The sequence below is a fragment of the Lampris incognitus genome, chromosome 1 (assembly GCF_029633865.1).
Source record: "Lampris incognitus isolate fLamInc1 chromosome 1, fLamInc1.hap2, whole genome shotgun sequence".
In the NCBI taxonomy this organism is placed as follows: domain Eukaryota; kingdom Metazoa; phylum Chordata; class Actinopteri; order Lampriformes; family Lampridae; genus Lampris; species Lampris incognitus.
In genome coordinates, this window is record NC_079211.1 from 144,341,792 (window position 1) to 144,361,528 (window position 19,737).

At 49.5% G+C, this 19,737-nt stretch overlaps 1 protein-coding gene across 1 annotated transcript in view; it reads right to left on the bottom strand.

Annotated features, from left to right (window-relative positions):
• The window catches only part of hmcn2 (hemicentin 2), a 67,294-nt gene extending 48,747 nt beyond the window's left edge, over positions 1 to 18,547 (bottom strand). The window contains exons 1-17 of the mRNA XM_056276068.1: positions 18,289 to 18,547; positions 16,110 to 16,180; positions 15,547 to 15,705; positions 12,911 to 13,033; positions 6,865 to 7,036; positions 6,638 to 6,744; positions 6,415 to 6,535; positions 6,065 to 6,328; positions 5,798 to 5,942; positions 4,767 to 4,888; positions 3,950 to 4,222; positions 3,369 to 3,510; positions 2,908 to 3,035; positions 2,082 to 2,195; positions 1,785 to 1,943; positions 1,493 to 1,687; positions 54 to 149 (exon numbers count right to left, since the gene is read on the bottom strand). Of these exons, the coding sequence (XP_056132043.1) occupies positions 54 to 149; positions 1,493 to 1,687; positions 1,785 to 1,943; positions 2,082 to 2,195; positions 2,908 to 3,035; positions 3,369 to 3,510; positions 3,950 to 4,222; positions 4,767 to 4,888; positions 5,798 to 5,942; positions 6,065 to 6,328; positions 6,415 to 6,535; positions 6,638 to 6,744; positions 6,865 to 7,036; positions 12,911 to 13,033; positions 15,547 to 15,705; positions 16,110 to 16,180; positions 18,289 to 18,547 (2,650 nt within the window). The remainder of the gene's footprint in view (positions 1 to 53; positions 150 to 1,492; positions 1,688 to 1,784; positions 1,944 to 2,081; positions 2,196 to 2,907; positions 3,036 to 3,368; positions 3,511 to 3,949; positions 4,223 to 4,766; positions 4,889 to 5,797; positions 5,943 to 6,064; positions 6,329 to 6,414; positions 6,536 to 6,637; positions 6,745 to 6,864; positions 7,037 to 12,910; positions 13,034 to 15,546; positions 15,706 to 16,109; positions 16,181 to 18,288) is intronic.
• Between the last annotated feature and the right edge of the window lie 1,190 nt (positions 18,548 to 19,737).

Below are 19,737 nucleotides of genomic sequence, written 5' to 3' on the forward strand. Positions count from 1 at the left end.
CATGGTTTCTATTATACCAACGCAGAGGGAAAGGAAAGGCAAGACAAGCCTACCCAGTCCGGTGACACTGACTCTGGCGTCGCTCCTAATGGTGCCGAACAGGTTCTCGGCCTCGCAGACGTACCGTCCTTCATCGTCCAGCCAGACGCCTGAAATCGGACAGCCGCACAAGCTAACAGCACGGGGGGAAACTGATTTCGATGTCATATACAGACACGCTCACACGCACATCCACATCCCATGCACCCTTTGAAGATGGAATAATCCCTGTATTCGCGGAGAAACGAACCTGATTATCTAGATTGGATGACAACTGAAAGCCAACAACAGATTTATCACTCTGGCAATAAATCAATCACTTACGGGCCAGCTGTACTAATGCTTTGATTGTACCGTAATGAGAGTTATAAATAGAACATAATGGGATTAATGATTTTGGTCCGGCTCTCTGCTTGCCGACACACACGTCTCACTCGGGGACATCTCAGGGGATCATGTGTTGGACGAGCGTCACATGTATCAGCTGTTGCGTTAAGACCATCGCGCTCGTGTTTACATAGCTCCCAACCGTGCGTGTAAACAGTACGTAAGGAGCAAGGGACCAAAGGGCGAGGGGACAGACTGCGTTTTGTGCGACGCGACGCCGACAGGCTCCGTTCCCAAACAACGTCAGGTAGAGGGACGGCCATCTGCAACAGATTAAGTGAATTGGGTCAGGCGGCAGCCGCAGCTGGGAACAGCGATGGAAGCCGTCCACCCCCAGCAGACCACGCAAATACTACTGTTCTGCCCCAATATAATATTACACACATTACAAACAGTTAAAGTCTGAGTAGCACAATAGAGCTCATTCAGTTGGCCCAGATGAGTTATGGTGTAGGCTGAACGGCCCCCAGAGTTCACAGCTGAACTTCGCTGCAGCCAGCTCGACATGGAAGCCCCACAGCAGCCTGTCTCTGGCTCGATGAGAAACGAGCAGTTTAATACGACAATGAAAGCTCCACTATTTGAACAAACTAACTGAACACTATTTAAATTTATTATTTATATTTGAACTATCTGAACACTATTTGAACAAAGACAAACCCTCATAAGATGACTGACAGACCAATATTAAACAAACGCAGGGCTCTCTTTATAGGAAAGTGGGGAATTAATGACTCGAGTTCAGTTTTACTGAATGATGGAACTTGCATTATAATCTTTTTTTTGTTGTAATTGTTTTGAGTTTTTAATCAAACGATAGAGAAATGTATAGTCTTTCCAAAATGAACTATCAAAATACTATTTTTTTTGTTTCGGTGCCAGCCGTATCATGTTGCATCCGCTGTCTAAATAAAACATTTACTGAATCCGATCTGAGGGGCTGCTCTAGTAACTTTCGGCCAAAGCATTCCAGTCATGCCAGCCATGTTCAGGGCAACCATTAAATGCCGTATTATTTGTGTGCCAAGGCTTTAGTTGTTGTCACAGCGTTGGATGGATAACTCACTGTGGATCAGAAGATGTCCGTTCTCTAGCTGCATTGTTCGACTGTGGCCGTCTGTTCTGGTGAGGACCTGTTTGCCATCTGGTCGGTACCAGGTCACGGTAGGCTGCGGGAATCCCCGGGCATCGCAGGGCAGGGTGATATTCTCTCCTACATTAGCTGTAATGTCAACTGGTGACTCAGAAAACACTGGGCCAGCTGTGGTGGGAAACAAAAGGGTTTCAAAATGTCAGAGAAAAATAAACTGTAAAACTTGCAACCTAACTACCTCCACCTTTAACGGTGCTGTTCTCACCTCCAACCTCCAGCATAACCCTGCCAGAGGTGGTCCCGGCCGAGTTGCTGGCCACACAGCTGTACTCTCCAGCGTCTATTTCCTGGACCCCTCGAATCTGCAGGGTCCCCCGATAGACATCCAGCTCGGCGAAAGGAGCAGAGCCCACCTCAAGATCCCCTGGGGACACAACATACAGACACACACACACACACAAAATGCAGTGCACACATGGACTGAAAATAAGATATTGGTCTCTGAAAGGAACATTTTAGCCGACATATCTCAAAAAGAATTTAATGCTGTCTGATCACTTACCTTTGTACCACTGTACGATGGGCGTAGGAACACCTGAGGCTTGACACTGTAGAGCGGCATCGTCCCCCACAGCAGCTAGCACAACTTGTTGCACCACTCTGATGGTGGGAACCTCTGAGGGGTGGGGGGGGCAAAGGAGCTTAACTTATTAACATTTGAAAAGGATTTTGACTCTAGTCTAATTACCACGCACACGTGGCAATATTAGCGACCTTTTATGAGCATCAAGTCGGTAAATTGACTGGGCTGCAGCAAAGACCTGAGGTAAAAATAGAAGTTGAGCTGGCATTTAACACACATTGGGTGTCAACAGATCAAGGAGAGATAGCCAGGCTGAAAGGATGAGATGATGTATCTTGCCGGGGTGTCTTGCTGTCTCGATGGATCAATGTAGTTAAAAATGACACCCAGGGACAAAAAGTGTGTATAACACTGGTACACCCAAGGGGGGAGCTGCCACGGTCCATCAGGGTTGAGGTTTCTATCAACCGCTAACTGACACCCAGACTAAAACTTCATAGCCTTGATGGACCTCAGCCCTCCCTGCCCACAAAGAAATACATTCCTCGGTGTGAGACGTGGTATTATGTGGCTACGTCTAACTGTGTTCCACTCAAAGCCAGAATGAAACCGACCCGATAAATCATTCAGATATTCTGTGAAATCCCACACTCTCCAATGAGAGAAACCAATAAATTTAAACTTTGACCTGCCAAACATGCCAAAAGAGACACCTCGGTCGAACGAGTCAGACAAATAAGACCATTAATTCAAAAAATATTTTCTCAAATCACATCGTCAAATCTACAGTCAAATCCCGATTTACCGGCATAAGTGAGCAGCACAGAATGGGAGGCGGTGCCTGCATCATTGGTGGCGAGACATGTGTAGTTCCCAGCATCCTCTGGGAGGGCTCCTCTAATGGTCAGGAGTCCGTGTTGGCTTAGACTGAACCTGCATCGTGTAAAACAGACATCATCTGCCGGAATTCACGTTTGTTGATTCTTCATGATTACATGTGCAGATGTCCCAGCAAGATTCATCTCAAACAGTACTGAACAGCCTAAGACAGATTCTCTTCCAGCAAACATCCGAACTCTCATGTCATGCAATTATAGTTTGGGAAAAGATGCAATATTCAAATTAGATTGAATTCAATGTAAATTGGCAAAATTATGCTGGCAAAAAATGGCAACTCTTTGTGTCTAGTATGTAGTTCAATTGGAATTTAATGGCTCTCTGAGGCCTTTGTGCTGGAGGTGTTGAGTGGGCTGAGATTTCCTTTACCTCGGTCGATGAGTGAGGAACATGTTTCCATGGCTCCAGAAGAGTCGAGGAGGGGGAGAGCCGGACGCCGAGCAGACGAGGCGGATCTCGTCCCCCTGGGAGAAGACTTGGCTCTGGGGGCTGACTACCACAGAAGGAACCTCTGCAGCGGTATCGGGAAGAAGGGGAAAGAGACAGTTAATGACTCATGCCCTTGCTGCCGCCATATGATGCAACTTATAGCAAATCTCTCCTATCAGGCTTAACAATGGAAAGCCTTGGATAGACTGGACCAGAATGTGAACACTGGTGATGAGTGCCTGACATCACGAATCACAGAGACGGACATGTTTCAAATTCGTTTTTCCTCATGTTCAAAAATGTTAACAACTTCTAAATCCACAGCCACAACTGAGGCCACGATTTTCAACTTGCATCAATTTTTCTGATGTGAAACATGCTCTGAGTAGGAAGGGGCTAGGTCTTACTGCAAGGGAGGTTGGGCCAGTAATGAGAACCAGATGATGGTGGCCAGCATGAGGTATGAGGCCCCAGTGTGTTAAGTGATTAAGCAGACAATACGTAGGTTTCATCTGCAGTACCTGGGACAAGGAGCCACACAGCAGCTCTGCTATCTCCGTGGGTGTTGGTGGCCACACAGTGGTACTCCCCAGCATCCTGAAGCTGAACACCACTGATCTGCAAGGAGGAGTCGGGCAGCAGCTTCATCCTCCCTGTGCGAGCCGTAATGGTATGACCCGCCTGAACCCATGTCAGATTGTGGCGCATGGAGCCTTCCACCTGGCAGGACAGCACGGCCACAGCTCCCACCGATGAGCTCACGTTGACGGGGGCCTTCAGGACAGGAGGGGGCTCTGTTTTTTTTTTTTGTAAACACATTGAAAACACAACCATAACATCAAAAGACCACCATCAGCAGTGAACAAACAGTGCATAAATAGTTTATTCTAACCACAAATGTTTGAACTGGCATGCTTCACATCAAGTTAATGTTTTAGCTATAAATCTGAGTTAAGGATTGTTGGAATACATTTCAAAGTTTTACTATGATAGTGACATATGAGTACATGAGGGTAGTGAGGAAGTGCAAGGGTCTGAACCTGTGTGGGTTTGCATGCGTGTGTATGTTTGTGTGTGTGCGTGTGCGTGTGTGTTTGAGTCAAGTGTATACATATAAATAATGTACTCATTTGTCTGGTTGATTCCGTTTGTGTGTATGCCTGTGTCTTCCTGTGTGTATGTGTGTCTATGTGTGTGTGTATGTGTGTGGGGGGGGGGTCAGTCATGCATGAGAGACATACCTTTCACAGTCAGCTCTGTTAATGCATGTCCTTGTCTTGCGCTATATGTGTGTGTGTGTGTGGGGGGGGGGGTGTCAGTCATGCATGAGAGACATACCTCTCACAGTCAGCTCCGTTAATGCATGTCCTTGTCCTGCACTACTCTGTGCTATACACTCATAAGGACCCTCATCCTCACCGGAGGCATGGGCGATCTCCCATGATGCTTTGGTAGAGGTCCTGAAATAAAGATAGGAACAGTTGACTGGCATCTAGCAAAGGCAAGAGTATCCTATTTTACTCGGGGGGGGCAGCAGCGTCCGGGTAGCGTAGTGGTCTATTCCGTTGCCTATCAACACGGGGATCGCCAGTTCGAATTCCCGTGTTAGCTTGGTCGGGCATTCCTACAGACACAAGTGGCCGTGTCTGCGGGTAGGAAGCCGGATGTGGGTATGTGTCCTGGTCGCTGCACTAGCGCCTCCTCTGGTTGGTCGGGGCACCTGTTCGGGGGGGAGGGGGAACTGGGGGGAATAGCATGATCCTCCCACGCGCTACGCCCCCCTGGTGAAACTCCTCACTGTCAGGTAAAAAGACCGGCTGGCGACTCCACATGTATCAGAGGAGGCATGTGGTAGTCTGCAGCCCCCCCACCCCCCCGCCCCCGGATCAGCAGAGGGGGTGGAGCAGCTAATGTAGGTAATTGGCCGGATAAAATTGGGGAGAAAAAAGGGGAAAAAGGTAAAAAAAAAAAAAAAAAGAGTATCCTATATTACATCGCATACAATTCTATATCTGGCACACACTAGGAATATCTTTCACCACAGGTCAGTTTCCCTTAATCAATATAATTCAAAACAGAGAGTCAAGGTCAAGGAAAGGAAGGTGCTTCATCAATTTTTCAGGATGACACAATCGAATATGTAACGTAAACAAAATTGGCTGTGTATACCTGTTTCCTGAATGTTGACCTAATAAAAGGCAGCAGAGAAACTCAGCGCTAACGCTTTACAGACCTCCTAACCGGTAAGAGAGTACGTGATACCGAGTGACCTGATTAATTTTTTTTTTTTTTTACTCTCGCCAATGGGTGCATGAAGCTGTAATGTAAAGGAGGGGATGATTCAAATGTTACGGAAGGATCGAACTTACTGAAAGAACTTCTCCTCTCCCAAAGTAATCCCACTCCTCGTGAATCTTAGCCGGTAGGGAATGTCGCTCTCCACCGAGCAGCCAATGACAGCGGGCTGCATGTAGAGGCCCTGCACCACAGCAGGCATGCTAACAGCTGGGGGAGCTATGAAAGAAAGGAAACAAAGGTCAAGGGTTGCAAGAAAGACTAATGACGTGCTGGAGACACTGGAGAGTGTCTCTCGTGAGGTGTGTAGGGTCTTGGCGGGGGGGGGGGGGTTGACTTGCCCGGAATGACGTTGGTGTAGGATACACTGGACAGCCTCTGGAAGCGGTAGCCCTCCTCATCCTTTCCGACTACCTTGATGAAGAAGCTCTGGGAGGGTGTGCGAAACTCAGGGAGGTTCCACAGCCCTCGCCTGCCCAGGTCAGAGGGCATAGGTATGGACAGAGTGCGTAAGGGGCGACCTGAACCGGACATTAGTTCCATGTGGCTCAGCTGGCCTGGGGGCTTTAGGCCTGTACATTTTAGCAAAATGTGGGCTGGCACTCCTGAAAGAGTATGGAAGACCACCGTGAGTCATCTCAGTCAAACCAGAATTGAGAGAGGTAGACAGAGATCATTGCATGCACAGAACCTTTTATGGGCCTCTCTCTGGTGTGGTTGAACTCAGAAACAGGTACACTGGAGAATCCCGCTCGGAAGTCTAGATTACTGACTCCTGTGACCCTGAGAGTATGGCGACCACTGCATCCCACCTGGACAAAAAGCAAAGGCATTCAGCTGCCTCAGTGTGATGAAGTGGCTTGCATTGACCACCACAAAACAAAAATAAATGGCCAATTTCTTTTTCGCATCACCTTTAAATTCCAGGCTCCAGGTCTGGGGAACTTCAGGTTGACAACACGGGCTGAGTTGGGGATGTTCAAAAGCTCCGTCAGCCCTTGCTCCACACCAACAACACGACCTAGTAAAACAAAGAACAGGAAACGATGTTGTCAATGAAAGGGAGTCTTGTTCTCCTTCATGGGACATCCCCCATTGTTGTAGAGGGAAAGAAAGAAAACGGTATGAATGTGTTGTCTACCCAAGGGGTCTCTTAATTCTATCTGTGGTGCAGGTCCACTGAGTGACACAGTGACCTCTCTGAGGCTGGGGTCAAAGGGCACCTCCCACGTGTTCTCCTGGGCGCTGTCGTGGTTGGAGGACAGCAGGTGGACCTTGAGGGCCTGAACCGTCACCTCGACCCACTTCAAAACCTGCCGGGGGGAGAAAAACATTGTGACAAAGCAGCATTTCACTCACAGCTGGAGTGGAGATGCTGGTTGGTGGTCAAGGCAGGGGCCTTTCGAAAAACAAACTGTCAGGGATCCCATCTCAACCTACAGAGACGGGGCCGAGACAGGAAGGATTTGACTGTGACCTTTCCCTGAAATTTTCTTCCCCCTTCATCGAAACCAGCAGGCTGGTCTTTATCGTCAGACTATTCTTTCATCGCTGAAGTATTCCTCAAGGGGATTTTGCCTAAACAAAAGGAAACTGAAACAGCTCAACTGTCAAAATGATAACATACAGTTTTCTGCACTCTCAAGCACAAAATTCCCAAGGGTGCCCGTCACAGTGGAAGTCTGTCAGGCAGCCGTCGTCCTCCTGAAATACAGCCTTCATGAATCACACTGCTTGCTCCCTGGAATAAAAAGCAGCAGTGGGTGTGTAGCGGGGGTATGCCACTATACAAGTCATTCCCCTGCATATTCCTCATTGTCAAGCAGACCGATGTGTGGGATAAAACGGCAGTCTCTTTGCTACTTTCCTCTCTGACCAGTTGGGCCATCTTGAAATAGCTAACGAGGCCAATGAGGAGTGACGTGTTGGGATTGGAAGAGGACCACTCCCAAATGAGAGACATTATCTACCACTCAGAGGAAAGATTACCCAAAGCCTGAAATACGAGACGACAGCTTGATTATATCTAATGGCAAAAGTAATCATCACTTGGAGTATGATTTCCTCAAGTGACTATTTCAAAAGCATTATTTGACGATATAATGTTTCAGCGTTTGCATTTCTCTGAGCTTTGAACGATCATTGTCATTTCTACCCCGCCCCCCTTTTCTCCCCAATTGTATGCAGCAAACTACCCCACTCTTCCGAGCCGCCCCGGTGGCTGCTCCACTCCCTCTGTCGATGCGGGGATGGCTGCAGACTACCTCATGCCTCCTCCGGTACACGTGGGGTCGCCAGCCGCTTCTTTTCACCTGACAGTGAGGAGTTTCTCCAGGGAGACGTAGCACACTATTCCCCCCAGTTCCCCCTCCCCCCGAACAGGTGCCCCGATCGACCAGAGGAGGTGATAGTGCAGCGACCAGGACACGTACCCACATCCGGCTTCCCACCTGTAGACACTGCCAATTGTGTCTGTAGGGACGCCTGACCAAGCCGGAGGTAACGCAGTGATTCGAACCGGCGATCCCCGTGTTGGTAGACAACAGAATAGACCTCCCTGTCATTTCTATTTCAGGTGCAAGAGTAACAGAGCAAACCCGTCAAATCAGCCGTATGTCAGTAGCTACATTGCACAAACGTCTTCAATTTTCCCAATGCTTCACAATCGAGAGAGGCGGCATTATGGTCGTGGTGTGATGATAACGGAACAAGGCAAAACTACTGCCTTAGCGGAGCCTCTGAGATGCTGCCTACTACCAAACATTTCAATACGTGTTAGAGAAAGGGAAAATCCGAACAAGTAAAAGCCTTTGATAATTTAATTAGCAGGCCTTTCTTTCCTGTGTATCGGCTCTACTAGGTGCTGACAGCAGCTGGTTCCTCTCGCCCGTTTACAGCTGAAAACAGCTGTAATGTCTGCCACATGTGAAGCCATCCCCGGCAGAGGAGGAAACTGCTACATCTGCCCCAGGATAGTATCCATTTCATCCACAGTGTTAGGAAAGAAGTGGGCATTGACCTGCTTTCAGATCTCGGGTGTATATATAAGAGATGGGACTGCCGTGGGCCAATGAGCACTCTACGTTTGGCCTCTCCTTGACTCGACCAGAGGGAACACAGAGGATCTGCAGCACCGTGAAACCTCATCCGGCGAGACAACCTTATGGGGGTTGTGTGGCAGGAAGGACCCCCACCACTATTCTGGGAAGTATGAAAGAAGAATGGGACAAGGAGGGTCAGCTAAGGCTGGGGTGATATTTTCCCCTGCTGCCTTTAGGGATCCGTCGCAGGTTTGACTCCCTCAGCAGAAAGGAAGCGTGTAGAGAACTCGGTGGTCGTGCCGAGGTTTGTCAGGACACCGCAGCTATCGACCTCCTTGTAGGGCAGGGGGGGAACCTAATTAGCCTGGGTTTCAACATCACAACTACCACCATTTGCGGGTAGATATGATGCCAGGAATCAGGCTTACTAGGGCAAATCAGTACCAGATGGACTCCCTACCTGTTCTCAATGGGGGTTCCCAAACACTTGTTCAGTCTCCCTTGTTAGAGGAATCAGCAGGACCCCACCAGTTCTTTCTTACTGTGTCTGAGAGAGGCGGGCTGACAACAGATTCCATCTTTGTTTAGTTGACGGATAAGACAAGGATACGGGTTAAAACGTTTTCATCTTATTTCTGACAAATAGTGCTGGGCGATATTGAACATATTGCCATTACAAGCACACTAGTATCCCATTTATGAGTCGTATCCCAGCTTTGGTCATATTCGGGATATGATGTTTATTTGCAGTATATTGTAAATTGGTTATTCACATGCCTGTACACATGATTAAACTGTCTACTCCGTTTAATCGCTCCCCGCCTTTTTGACAACCACACAAGCATCTGTCATTTCTTTACCTACTTTTCCCGTTTCTCTCATATTGCCTAACGCCAACCCACTGAGATAATGTTGGCTTGCTTAAATGACAATTAAGGATTAAGCTAACTTGGTTGATCGCAGGCAAGGGCGGCATTACGACACCTTTTCCTATCTGAGCTACCTAATTAAACTCAAAACTCCGTTTTGTCGTCGCTCCAGAAGTCGGAGGCCTTTGCTGCAACTGCTGCCAACGTGGGCTTTCCTACTACGTCACTCGGGGGGGCCAGTGATGTGCTGCACCTCTGCAGATGGCAGTTTCCTTTATGACGCTTTTTATGATGCATACACGCACGAACACATAAACAGGATACTTCCAAAGCCCACGCATAACCGAGATACTAATGTGCATGTAAACACACCGACTAATCATAAGGAATTTCACCATAGCATTATATCCACTAACAAGCAAAAATGCCGTCTTGAAGGACGTAATTGAGGTTCGTCACGCTAAACTTGGTAATGCAAAGTTGAATATCCAACCAAAATTAGTTTTCAAATAGTAGAAGAAGAAGAAGAAGAAACTTCATTACTCGTCATTGTACATATATACAACAAAATTTGTTTTCTGCATTTAACCCATCCTATTGTGTAGGAGCAGTGGGCAGCTGCAGCACCCGGGGACCAACTCCGGTTCTCTTTCCATTGCCTTGCTCAGGGGCACAGACAGCAGTATTAACCCTAGCATGCATGCCTTTTTGATGGTGGGAGGAAACCGGAGCACCCGGAGGAAACCCGCATATACACAGCGAGAACATGCAAACTCCACACAGAAAGGACCTGGGGCCTTATGTATCAATCATTACTATGGGCAAATTTGTTCTTATACACGCATGGACTTTTTTAGCCCTCAAGTTTGTCTGACAGTCAGTGGCAAAGCATGATGGTTATTTGTAATTCCTTCCTCCTAACATCTATTGTCTACCGCTTGCGATGAGCAGTCACCCAGGCCTGCAAAGACATCCGTGTTAGCCAATTGGTGTCTAAATTCAGGGGTTACTCCTCTTCTACACTGGTCTCTGAGACAAACTTCAGGGCTAAAAAAATCCCATGGGTGTGTAAGAACACATTTGCCCATAGTAGCAACCGATATGAGAGGCCCCTGGGGCGGCCTGGGGTTCGAACCCAGGACCTTCTTGCTGTGAGGCAACACTACTAACCACTGGGCCACTGTGCTGCCTCCCTCACATAATTCAGATCTCAATTTGCGATAAATGTTTGGTACTATATTTGTGACGTTACTTTATTAGAACGTGAGAAGAGTATTTTTATTTTGAAGTTTATTTACTCCCTCTAGCCTTCCTCACGTTCTAATAAAGTAACGTCACAATATTCTCGCTGTTGTTATTAATTTCGACAACAAAACTGAGTAGTATTATGATATGACAATATCTGAATTTCATCTCAATACAACACCATTGAAAGACGCTAAACGATAATATTACATTATTGCCCGGCACTACAGATGAACAGCGGTGACCTTTACCAACCGACTTTATCAACAAAATGAGGGCACCATAAGGGCAGTTTTCAAATGACTCTCCTGTGAAACAGCAGATAAGGCACTCAGGCTAAGCGTATGTGCAGCGGGTCGGGTGCAATGGGTGGCCTGCCGATGAAGCCATAAACTAGTCACACATGCCAGATCCCACTCTGAAAACGTGTGTCTTCATAAAACATTTCTTTATCACCCTATTTCGGTCTGCAGGCTGACATCACATCCTAAATGTTGGATTAGAGTCTGGACCTGAATAGAGGCCAGCCCCGGTCCCCGACGATTTTTTTGACCCGCTCGTCATCATACAAGCAACTGCGGATGGTCTGCATTACCATTAACAACGTTGAGGCTACGGTCCAACTTTGACATCACATCGGTGTTGTTCCCTGGCCTTGGGGCTCGTTAGCAAATCGACTCTTTGACTAAAACCAGTCAAAATTACAGAGAGCAAGGAGGCATGATACACGGACCTGACAATGAGCTGTTGTGCGATGACTTGGAGCCAGCTCTACTGGGCAGCTGTGTTGGAGGGAGGGGAGCCATGACAGATCATATCCTGGGATTAGAGGGTAAAACAAGCAGTCTGTTTTCTCTCAACCCCCTAACCACCACCCCCCCCCACCTTCCTCCACGACCAAAAAAAGGCTGCGTATATTTGATTTGGCTGCACTTTATGAAACTGCTATTAAGAGGAAATATTTTGGTAAGGTTCATACTGTAGCACTTGAGAGGTTTTTAAGGATTAAAGGATTTGCATTAATTTGGTGAAAGCGTGCCACCCAAAGAGGCGCAGTCATCCAGGTCCGAACGCAACTGACGCGCGCTGGCTCGAATGGGAGCGGAGAAAGTGGGAAGCTCGTTCGGCAGAATGCACATTTCCAAGTACATGTAAAGACCCTCCGGGCTAGCCTCGCACCGGCGACACTTTGGTCAGCTGGCGCTGGGACCGAGGTGCGAGGACCGGAGGGAGAAAGTGGGTTCGCTATTCCCTCTGCAAAAGGCCACTGCAATTTCTCTCTATGTAACACAGCCGTGGCACTCAAACAGGTTTTTAAACAACTGGGAGGACAGCGGCTTGTTACACACACACACACACACACACACACACACACACACACACACACACACACACACACACACACACACACACACACACACACACAGAGGTTGGGTTGAGAGAAAACAGAGCCGTAACACACACACACACACACACACACACACACACACACACACACACACACACACACACACAGGCGCCCTCACACACACCCGGGTTCAGAGGTTCACTGGGACACCAGCGAGCAGTACTGCTTGGCTCCGGCTCAGAGCTGCCCATTCCTAAGGCGAGCAATCTCCTGTGTTGACACGCAGGATGCCGGCGTGTCTCTCCCAGAGGAAACTCTGGCTTCTTTTAAGTCTGCCTGGGGGGGTGGGGGGGGGTGTCAGCGAGCCCATCTCGCACCAGCTTCACAAGACCCCGGTTTCTGTTTCACGGTGTTCGTGCTATTAAAAAAAGAGGACCCCCCCCTCCTCTCCCACATCTTATGAAGGGTCAGTTTAACATCAGCGTCTGAACCCCCTACCGCCACAGCCTATGAAACCTCTCGCATCAGCGGGTCATATCCGGTTCGTGCTCTCCCTGCTGTGGGGCTTATTATCGCCGCCATCGCGAAATGGAAACCGTTTTCTATTTAAAAGGCATGAAGATATCACTCGCCGTGCGCAAGGCCGCTGTGGCGGATCCGGATCGCGGCGTGTCGTTCTCTCACCTCGTTGACTTGCTGCTTGTCAAGGTGGAAGATCTGGCCGGAGGAAGTGGCGGCGATCTCCTCGTAGACCCTGTAGCCGGGCTGGGACCGGTCTCCGCAGTCACCCGTCAACACGAACACCACCTGCAAAGAGGAAAGAGGGCGGCGGAGTCGAGACGATTAACCGCTGTAAACTACTAATAAGACACGTGGAACCGGTTATTTTCTCGCCCGGTGCGGGATTCGATACGGCGGGTACTGCACCGCAAGGCGACGTCGCTGACCGCTCGGCTCAAGGGTCAGACCCGTTAGCTAGGGGCTAACGTGTGTAAACTACTAATAAGACACGTTAGCCCCTAGCTAACGGGTCTGACCCTTTAGCCGAGCGGTTAGCGATGTCGCCTTGTGGTGCGGTACACCCCGTATTGAATCCCGCACCAGGCAAGAAAATAACCGGTGGCAGCGGTGGGATCCGGAAGTGTGCAGATCCTCAGAAGTCTCCTCGGAGCGCGGGAATGACAGAGGGCGCGCTTCCGGGAGCGGGTGACGACTGTAAACTACTAATAAGACACGTTAGCCCCTAGCTAACGGGTCTGACCCTTTAGCCGAGCAGTTAGTGATGTCGCCCTGCGGTGCAGTACACCCTGTATCAAATCCCGAACCGGGCAAGAAAATAGCTCGGTTATACCATTTACCCTGCGTTTAACACTTACAGGCCCCCTTTTTTCCCTATCGTCCGAATGATTTACGCTCACTATATCACGCCTCACATACACGGGAAAACACGGCTAACTCGTCCGATCCCGCACGGGGAACAGCTACGAAGAGGAGTTAACTCGGTACCTTTACATGACGTCAGCACAAGTCGATTTATTGTGTTAGTCCGACTAAAACTGGACTTTTAAAATACATGTAAACGTGTTAGTTCGACTGATTAATCGAATTTCTCGAAGTCGGACTAACACACCTAGATAACGCGGTTGGGGATCGACTTACTCTGAGATGTCTACGCTTCAATCGGCCCCGAGCTGGCCTAGGTGTTCTGCGCATGCTCCATAGTTCCCGCGGCTGTCTAATCGTCCGCTAGTGACCAGCTGGAAGGGGGCATATCGCCACCTACCGTACCGGGGTAGGACATACTTCCGTCAATAAAGCGACCCCCCCCCCCCCCCGGTTCTTGTATACTGGGGAGCGATAACCGTAACGGAAATGGAGTAGAGAACGGTCAACTGAGCATGCGCGAAATGCCTCTACCACGCCTCCACACGCCCCGCGTAGCAACCAGGCGCTAGGATTCTAGGAAGACCCACCCCTACTCTGCGTCTGATTGGCTAACTTTAACCCTAACCCCGCCCTAACCTTAACCTACCCAAACGGAGGCAACGAGTACTTGCGCATGCTCAGTTGACCGTTCTCTGCATCGACGGGAACTAGCGTCTACCATAACGGTAGCTCGACTTAACGGCGCATGTGAACGCACTGACTGATTGAAAAGTGCGAAAGAAAATGTCCCTGTGCCTTTTGTGAAAATTATATCAGGCCGCTTAACAGTTTAATCACCTGCTACGAGACGTCATGTTTAAAACGTACCTTTTGGATCGAAATCCAATTCAATCAGTTGTATCCGGCCAATTACCCCACTCTTCGCTGCTCCACCCCCTCTGCCGATCCGGGGAGGGCTGCAGACTACCACATGCCTCCTCCCATACATGTGGAGTCACAAGCCGCTTCTTTTCACCTGACAGTGAGGAGTTTCGCCAGGGGGGGCGTAGTGCGTGGGAGGATCACGCTACCCCCCCCCCCCAGTTCCCATCCTCCCCAACCGACCAGGTGCCCAACCGACCACAGGAGGCGCTAGTGCAGCGACCAGTACTTGATCTACTCGCCCTACCGGATGTGCTCGGGGTCCTGCGACTACAGATGACATCACTACTTCACACATTATGATTGGGTAAGGGCTTGGGTAGGGGCTAGCTTAGTTTAGGAACAGCGGGAAAGAGTAGAGTGATGTTAGATGCAGCTCGGACCTTCGGCCCTCGCATGCGGTCACTTGTCCAGGGGGGGTCCTGAGCCTGCGGCCTCGCTCCTTAAACGCAGCTCGGGCCTTCGGCCCTCGCACCTTTACTGACCAACCCTATGTCAAAGTGGAATCGTGGATTGTAAAAAGCACACAGCTAAATAACTATGAAGCTAACATTAAACAACGCTAGCTAGCAACATAATCCGTAATGTCATATGTAGTCGAAGGACCCCGAGTCGATATTGTACCCAAGCAGAAACGGAACCCACACCGGCTTCCCGCCCGCAGACACGGCCAATTGTGTATTGTAGGAAGCCTGGCCAAGCCGGGGGCAACACGGGGATTCAAACCGGTGATCCCCGTGTTGGTAGGCAACGGAATAGACCCCTACGCTGCCCGGACACCCCAAGGTTTCCATGTTTATCTGTATTCATACTTATCACATTAGGTATGCCGCCTGCTGTTTTCCTAAAATAAGTTTGCTTTGCGTGCATAAAAATGATGAAAAACTGATGAAAGACGATAAAAACATGATGAAGTGAAGCAGGAATATTGCCAACTTGGGATGGAAACCGTAGGAAAACATCCTGCGGGGTGTGTGCACTAGCATGGACGACCCTTTACGACGGCTGAGTACCTGTGACTGACGGAGCTGCACCAGCTGCAGCACGTCTCGTTTGAGGCGGTAGTCCTTGGCCCTGGCGTCGGTGAAGACGTAGATAAAGGATCCAGGCAGGGAGACCTCCAAGGCCTTCTTTATGGCTCCTATGCTCATCTCAGGGCAGTCTCCTCCACCCTGGGCGAGAGAATCAAACATGCTACGGATCGACTCTCCCCAGGGGAGAATTGAATGTACTTTGAATCTCTTTAACTCTGTGTTTGTTTTTGAGGGATTAACTGACTAAGAGTTGATCAACTCCAGACACGGGGAAATGGGAACCCGAATTCATAAATTTTGCAGTCATCCGAAGCAGGGAAGGGAGTCAACTCGAATTTCTTTTCAGTGAATCTCACAGAGTTGTGTCACACTCATAAAAATATCAACAACACGAAGTGGCTCCAACAGCATCGATCCAAAATCTCCATCAGTCCATGTGCAGAACATGGCATGTTTAGCTGTGCCCAGCGGCCATTCGTGGTATTAGTATGGACCAATTTACATGCACTGGTTAATTCTGGCTTGTGTTTTTTCGTGCCTACCTGAACAAATAGCTCTTGCAGATCCTGCTGGAACTTCTTGGGGTCAGTGGTGATGGACACAGGGCCGATGTCTTGATGGAAACATGACACGGATGGGGCGTTAACATTATACACTGTCAACAATCCTCCCCAGATAGCAAAATTGCTGGGGCCCGGACCGGTTCCACACCCGATACTTTCATCCGGCCCACATACCACGTGGAATGACGGCACTTGGGCGGTCCGCTCCTGTTTGCCAGATCTGGGCCAGAACCAAGCCATAGCAATGCCGCATGTGCCACAGAGGTGGGGCCCGTATTTGTTTTGTGATATTTGGGCCATATTTACCATTTACCACATGGGTCACTTCAGGGTCACATCCATTCTGTCAGGGCCAGAAGAAGGCCGTCATTGCCTGAAGTGGCCCACATCCGGATGCTATCTGGGTTGGGAACGTTTCATTGTCTGCAGACTGAGAACGAAAAGAGGAACACCGCCGGTGTCTACGCTCGGCTTCAGGGCGATGCCCCGTAGATTTTGTGTGCGAAATTAATGTCACGATTATGCATGCAGTGCAAGTAAAAGAGAACCCGCATTATAGCACTGCGACCGTAAACTGCAACCCGGTTAAACATTTGTATCGAGAACATGTCCAAAATTGCAAACTTGGGACGACGAGGGGATCTCTTCGTCGGTGCCTGCTGCTGTAGTCGGTCGGTGACCTCACACCTCAGAGAGCAGCGGGACTAATCGATGGGGCATCCCGGGAGGTGGCACCTATTGTGAATCCCTCTGCTGCTGATCGATGCGGCGGTGAAGATCAATCAGTGCACAGAGAACATACCCTGATGGGCACCAGGCAACAAAAAAAAAAAAATCTTTCAACGTCAAACACGATTAGGCAGGGTTGAACTCCGTGACCCTGAATCAGATGAACTGATCCAACTTTCCGGGACTTCCTTACCTGGATTACTGAGCATGTATTAAGACATGTGACCCCCCCTCTGTTTGCTGTGCAGGGAGGGGTTGAAGGTTTTGGCCACTGAAGACTGTTTCCACATCTCGCTAGGTCAACGCAACGTTACAAAACTGATGACACACGGGGCCTTCGGCGCGCAAGTCGAGTTGACGATACTTCCCCACTCCTTCTCTAATCTGTCTCTGAGGAGCCAAGGCTTTCATGTCCTTTGTCTCCCACTCACGAGAGCCTGTAAAGCACCCACACCGCCGTCACGCCTTTTTTGTCAGTCCCTCATCGTCTCTGCAAACCCCGAAAGTTTACAAGGTCCCCCGAGGGCAGGGTACACTAAACACGGACAGAATGTGTGGATGTGTGGTGTTAGTACTGCACCACCCCCCCTCACCCCACCCCACCCCCAGCTCTCCTAACTCGGGCTGCGAGGCTTTCCGGAGGCTCGGACGAGCGGGGGTGGGGGTGGGGGTTGGGGTGGGGTGATTGGGGTAATTACACACAAGCAGACAGCATATGCTTCTCATCAGCCTTCAAACACCCCTCCCCCCCTATTAGAGCACTCTTATTTCCAAGCTCCAGCGTTGCCATGTAGCCGGCCCGGTGGCAGACGGATACTGGGGGGGGGGGCAGCCTTACCTGCCCTGATGCCCCCATCCACACGCTCTCATGCGCTGGCTTCACTGAGTGGCATGGCAACCCTTTGATAATGTCATATGATCTCTCATGTAGCCGAAACAAACTGCAGGAAAACGTCTGGCCTCCTATCTTCTTCTTCTTCTTCTTCTTCTTCTTCTGCTTTTTTTTAAATCGTCCAGTCTAAGTGAGCCCCAAGGTGGTGTTTTCAACATTTTGGCTGATTTCCCCCCCCCTCCTTTATATGTTTAATTTGTAACATTTTGGAAATATGTTAAGTTGGCCCTCGGGGCAATCTGGGGCAATTAGCTTAATGGGTTTCGACCTTAATGGTTTAGTTGAAGATGAGCCTTATTATGCAAATTAGACTGACTGAACAAACATTATGCACACGCACACACAAAAAATAGCCCCTACATGTCGACAACAAATTGTCAAACCAAAACTGAACTTACCCACTTTGTTAGAAAAAAATTTAACTAAGTGTTAAAACTTAAGTTATTCAACCATGCTTTTATTTTTACTTAAAACTTAATGTGCTCAAAGTGATGTATTTAGCACTTCTCTTTTTTTTTGTCTTAAGCCAAACGCTACCTGGGTCGTGGAAGGGGACCAGCACGAAGTTGCTGATGGGTCGAGTCCTCCGGCTCAGCGTCTTCTCCAGGATCCGGGAGGCGCCGTCTATCACCTGTTTCAGATCGTCGTACATGGAGCCGGTGACATCGAAGACAAAGGCCAGGGTGGAGGCGCTGTCACCGGACCCGACATCCTCCTCGACCCGGGGGACAGCCGCGACCCCGAGCACGCCGGCGCAGAGGCCCAGCACCAGGCAGTGAATCACAGCACCGCTCATTTTTACATCTGTGCGCATCGGTGGAGCTGCTATCGGGCGATTTTTGGGGAGTGAAAAAAAAAAAATTTTTTTCACTTAAGTTCAAACAAGTCTGTAAAAGTGTGGGGTTGTTCTCGGATATCCGTCAAAAAAAAAAAGAAATTGTTCAAGTGAGAAGTCAGTAAAATCCTGCGCAAAAAAACCAATATAAATAAAACAACTCTCCCTTGGCTGTGCATCCGGTGCGCAAACTTTGGAGGGACTCTGGTGGACTTGCTCCGCACAGTCTGTAGCGGAGAGCCCCCCTGAGAACCGCTCCGCTGACGCTTCAGACGGGGGCGGGGATGGGTATTAAAAAGGGGTCCCGACGACCAACCTGATTTTTTGTATGCGCGTGTGAGCGCGCGAGGGCGCGCGCGCTCACGTGTAACACGACCCACCGGCGGCTTCCGACGTTTAAGCGGCTCGCCCTTCCATTTAACAGTTCATCCGCGATCGTTCCGCGTGGCTCCGGCGCAGCCGCGGCGCCTTTACCGCGGCGACTTTTACGCACCGAACCGCTGAAGTGTGGAGTCGATGAGCCGAGAACCCCCCCAACAACCCCCTCAGTAACCCCCTCAATAACTCCCCCCAACAACCCCCTCAATAACTCCCCCAACAACCCCCTCACTAACTCCCTCAATAACCCCCTCAACAACCCCCTCACCACTTTTTTCTTTTTTCTTATTATAAATAGCCCACGTTTATATTCAGCTGGCACACGTCTAATTTTACGCACGCCTCCCGCGGAGAAATGGCGTATGAAAGGATGGCTGGCACGCCGCAAATAAACTGCTCCTCTTTTCCGCGACTGGCAATATGGACACAATGTGTCCACCGGCCTTATGACGCAACATGGCGCGTGGAAACAGACACAGCGCGCACACATAGAACCATGCAAGTGGCTGTTGTCGCGCTCGGGGTAGAATCGAGGTTTATGTGGGGGGGGGGGGCTGCCAGAGAGGAGACGTCTGAAGAGTTTGTTTCGATGCGGTTTTTTGCACTATGCACTATTCTGTTTCGTGTGGGTCGAGTGTTCGCTCGTACCGGCCTCGTGTGAATGGAGAAGAAAAAAAACTATTTAAAACTTTTGCAAAGATCAAAGGTCAACCCAGATAGCAGTAGTGCTGTGGCCCGGACCCGTCCCACACCCGACACTTCCATCCGGCCCG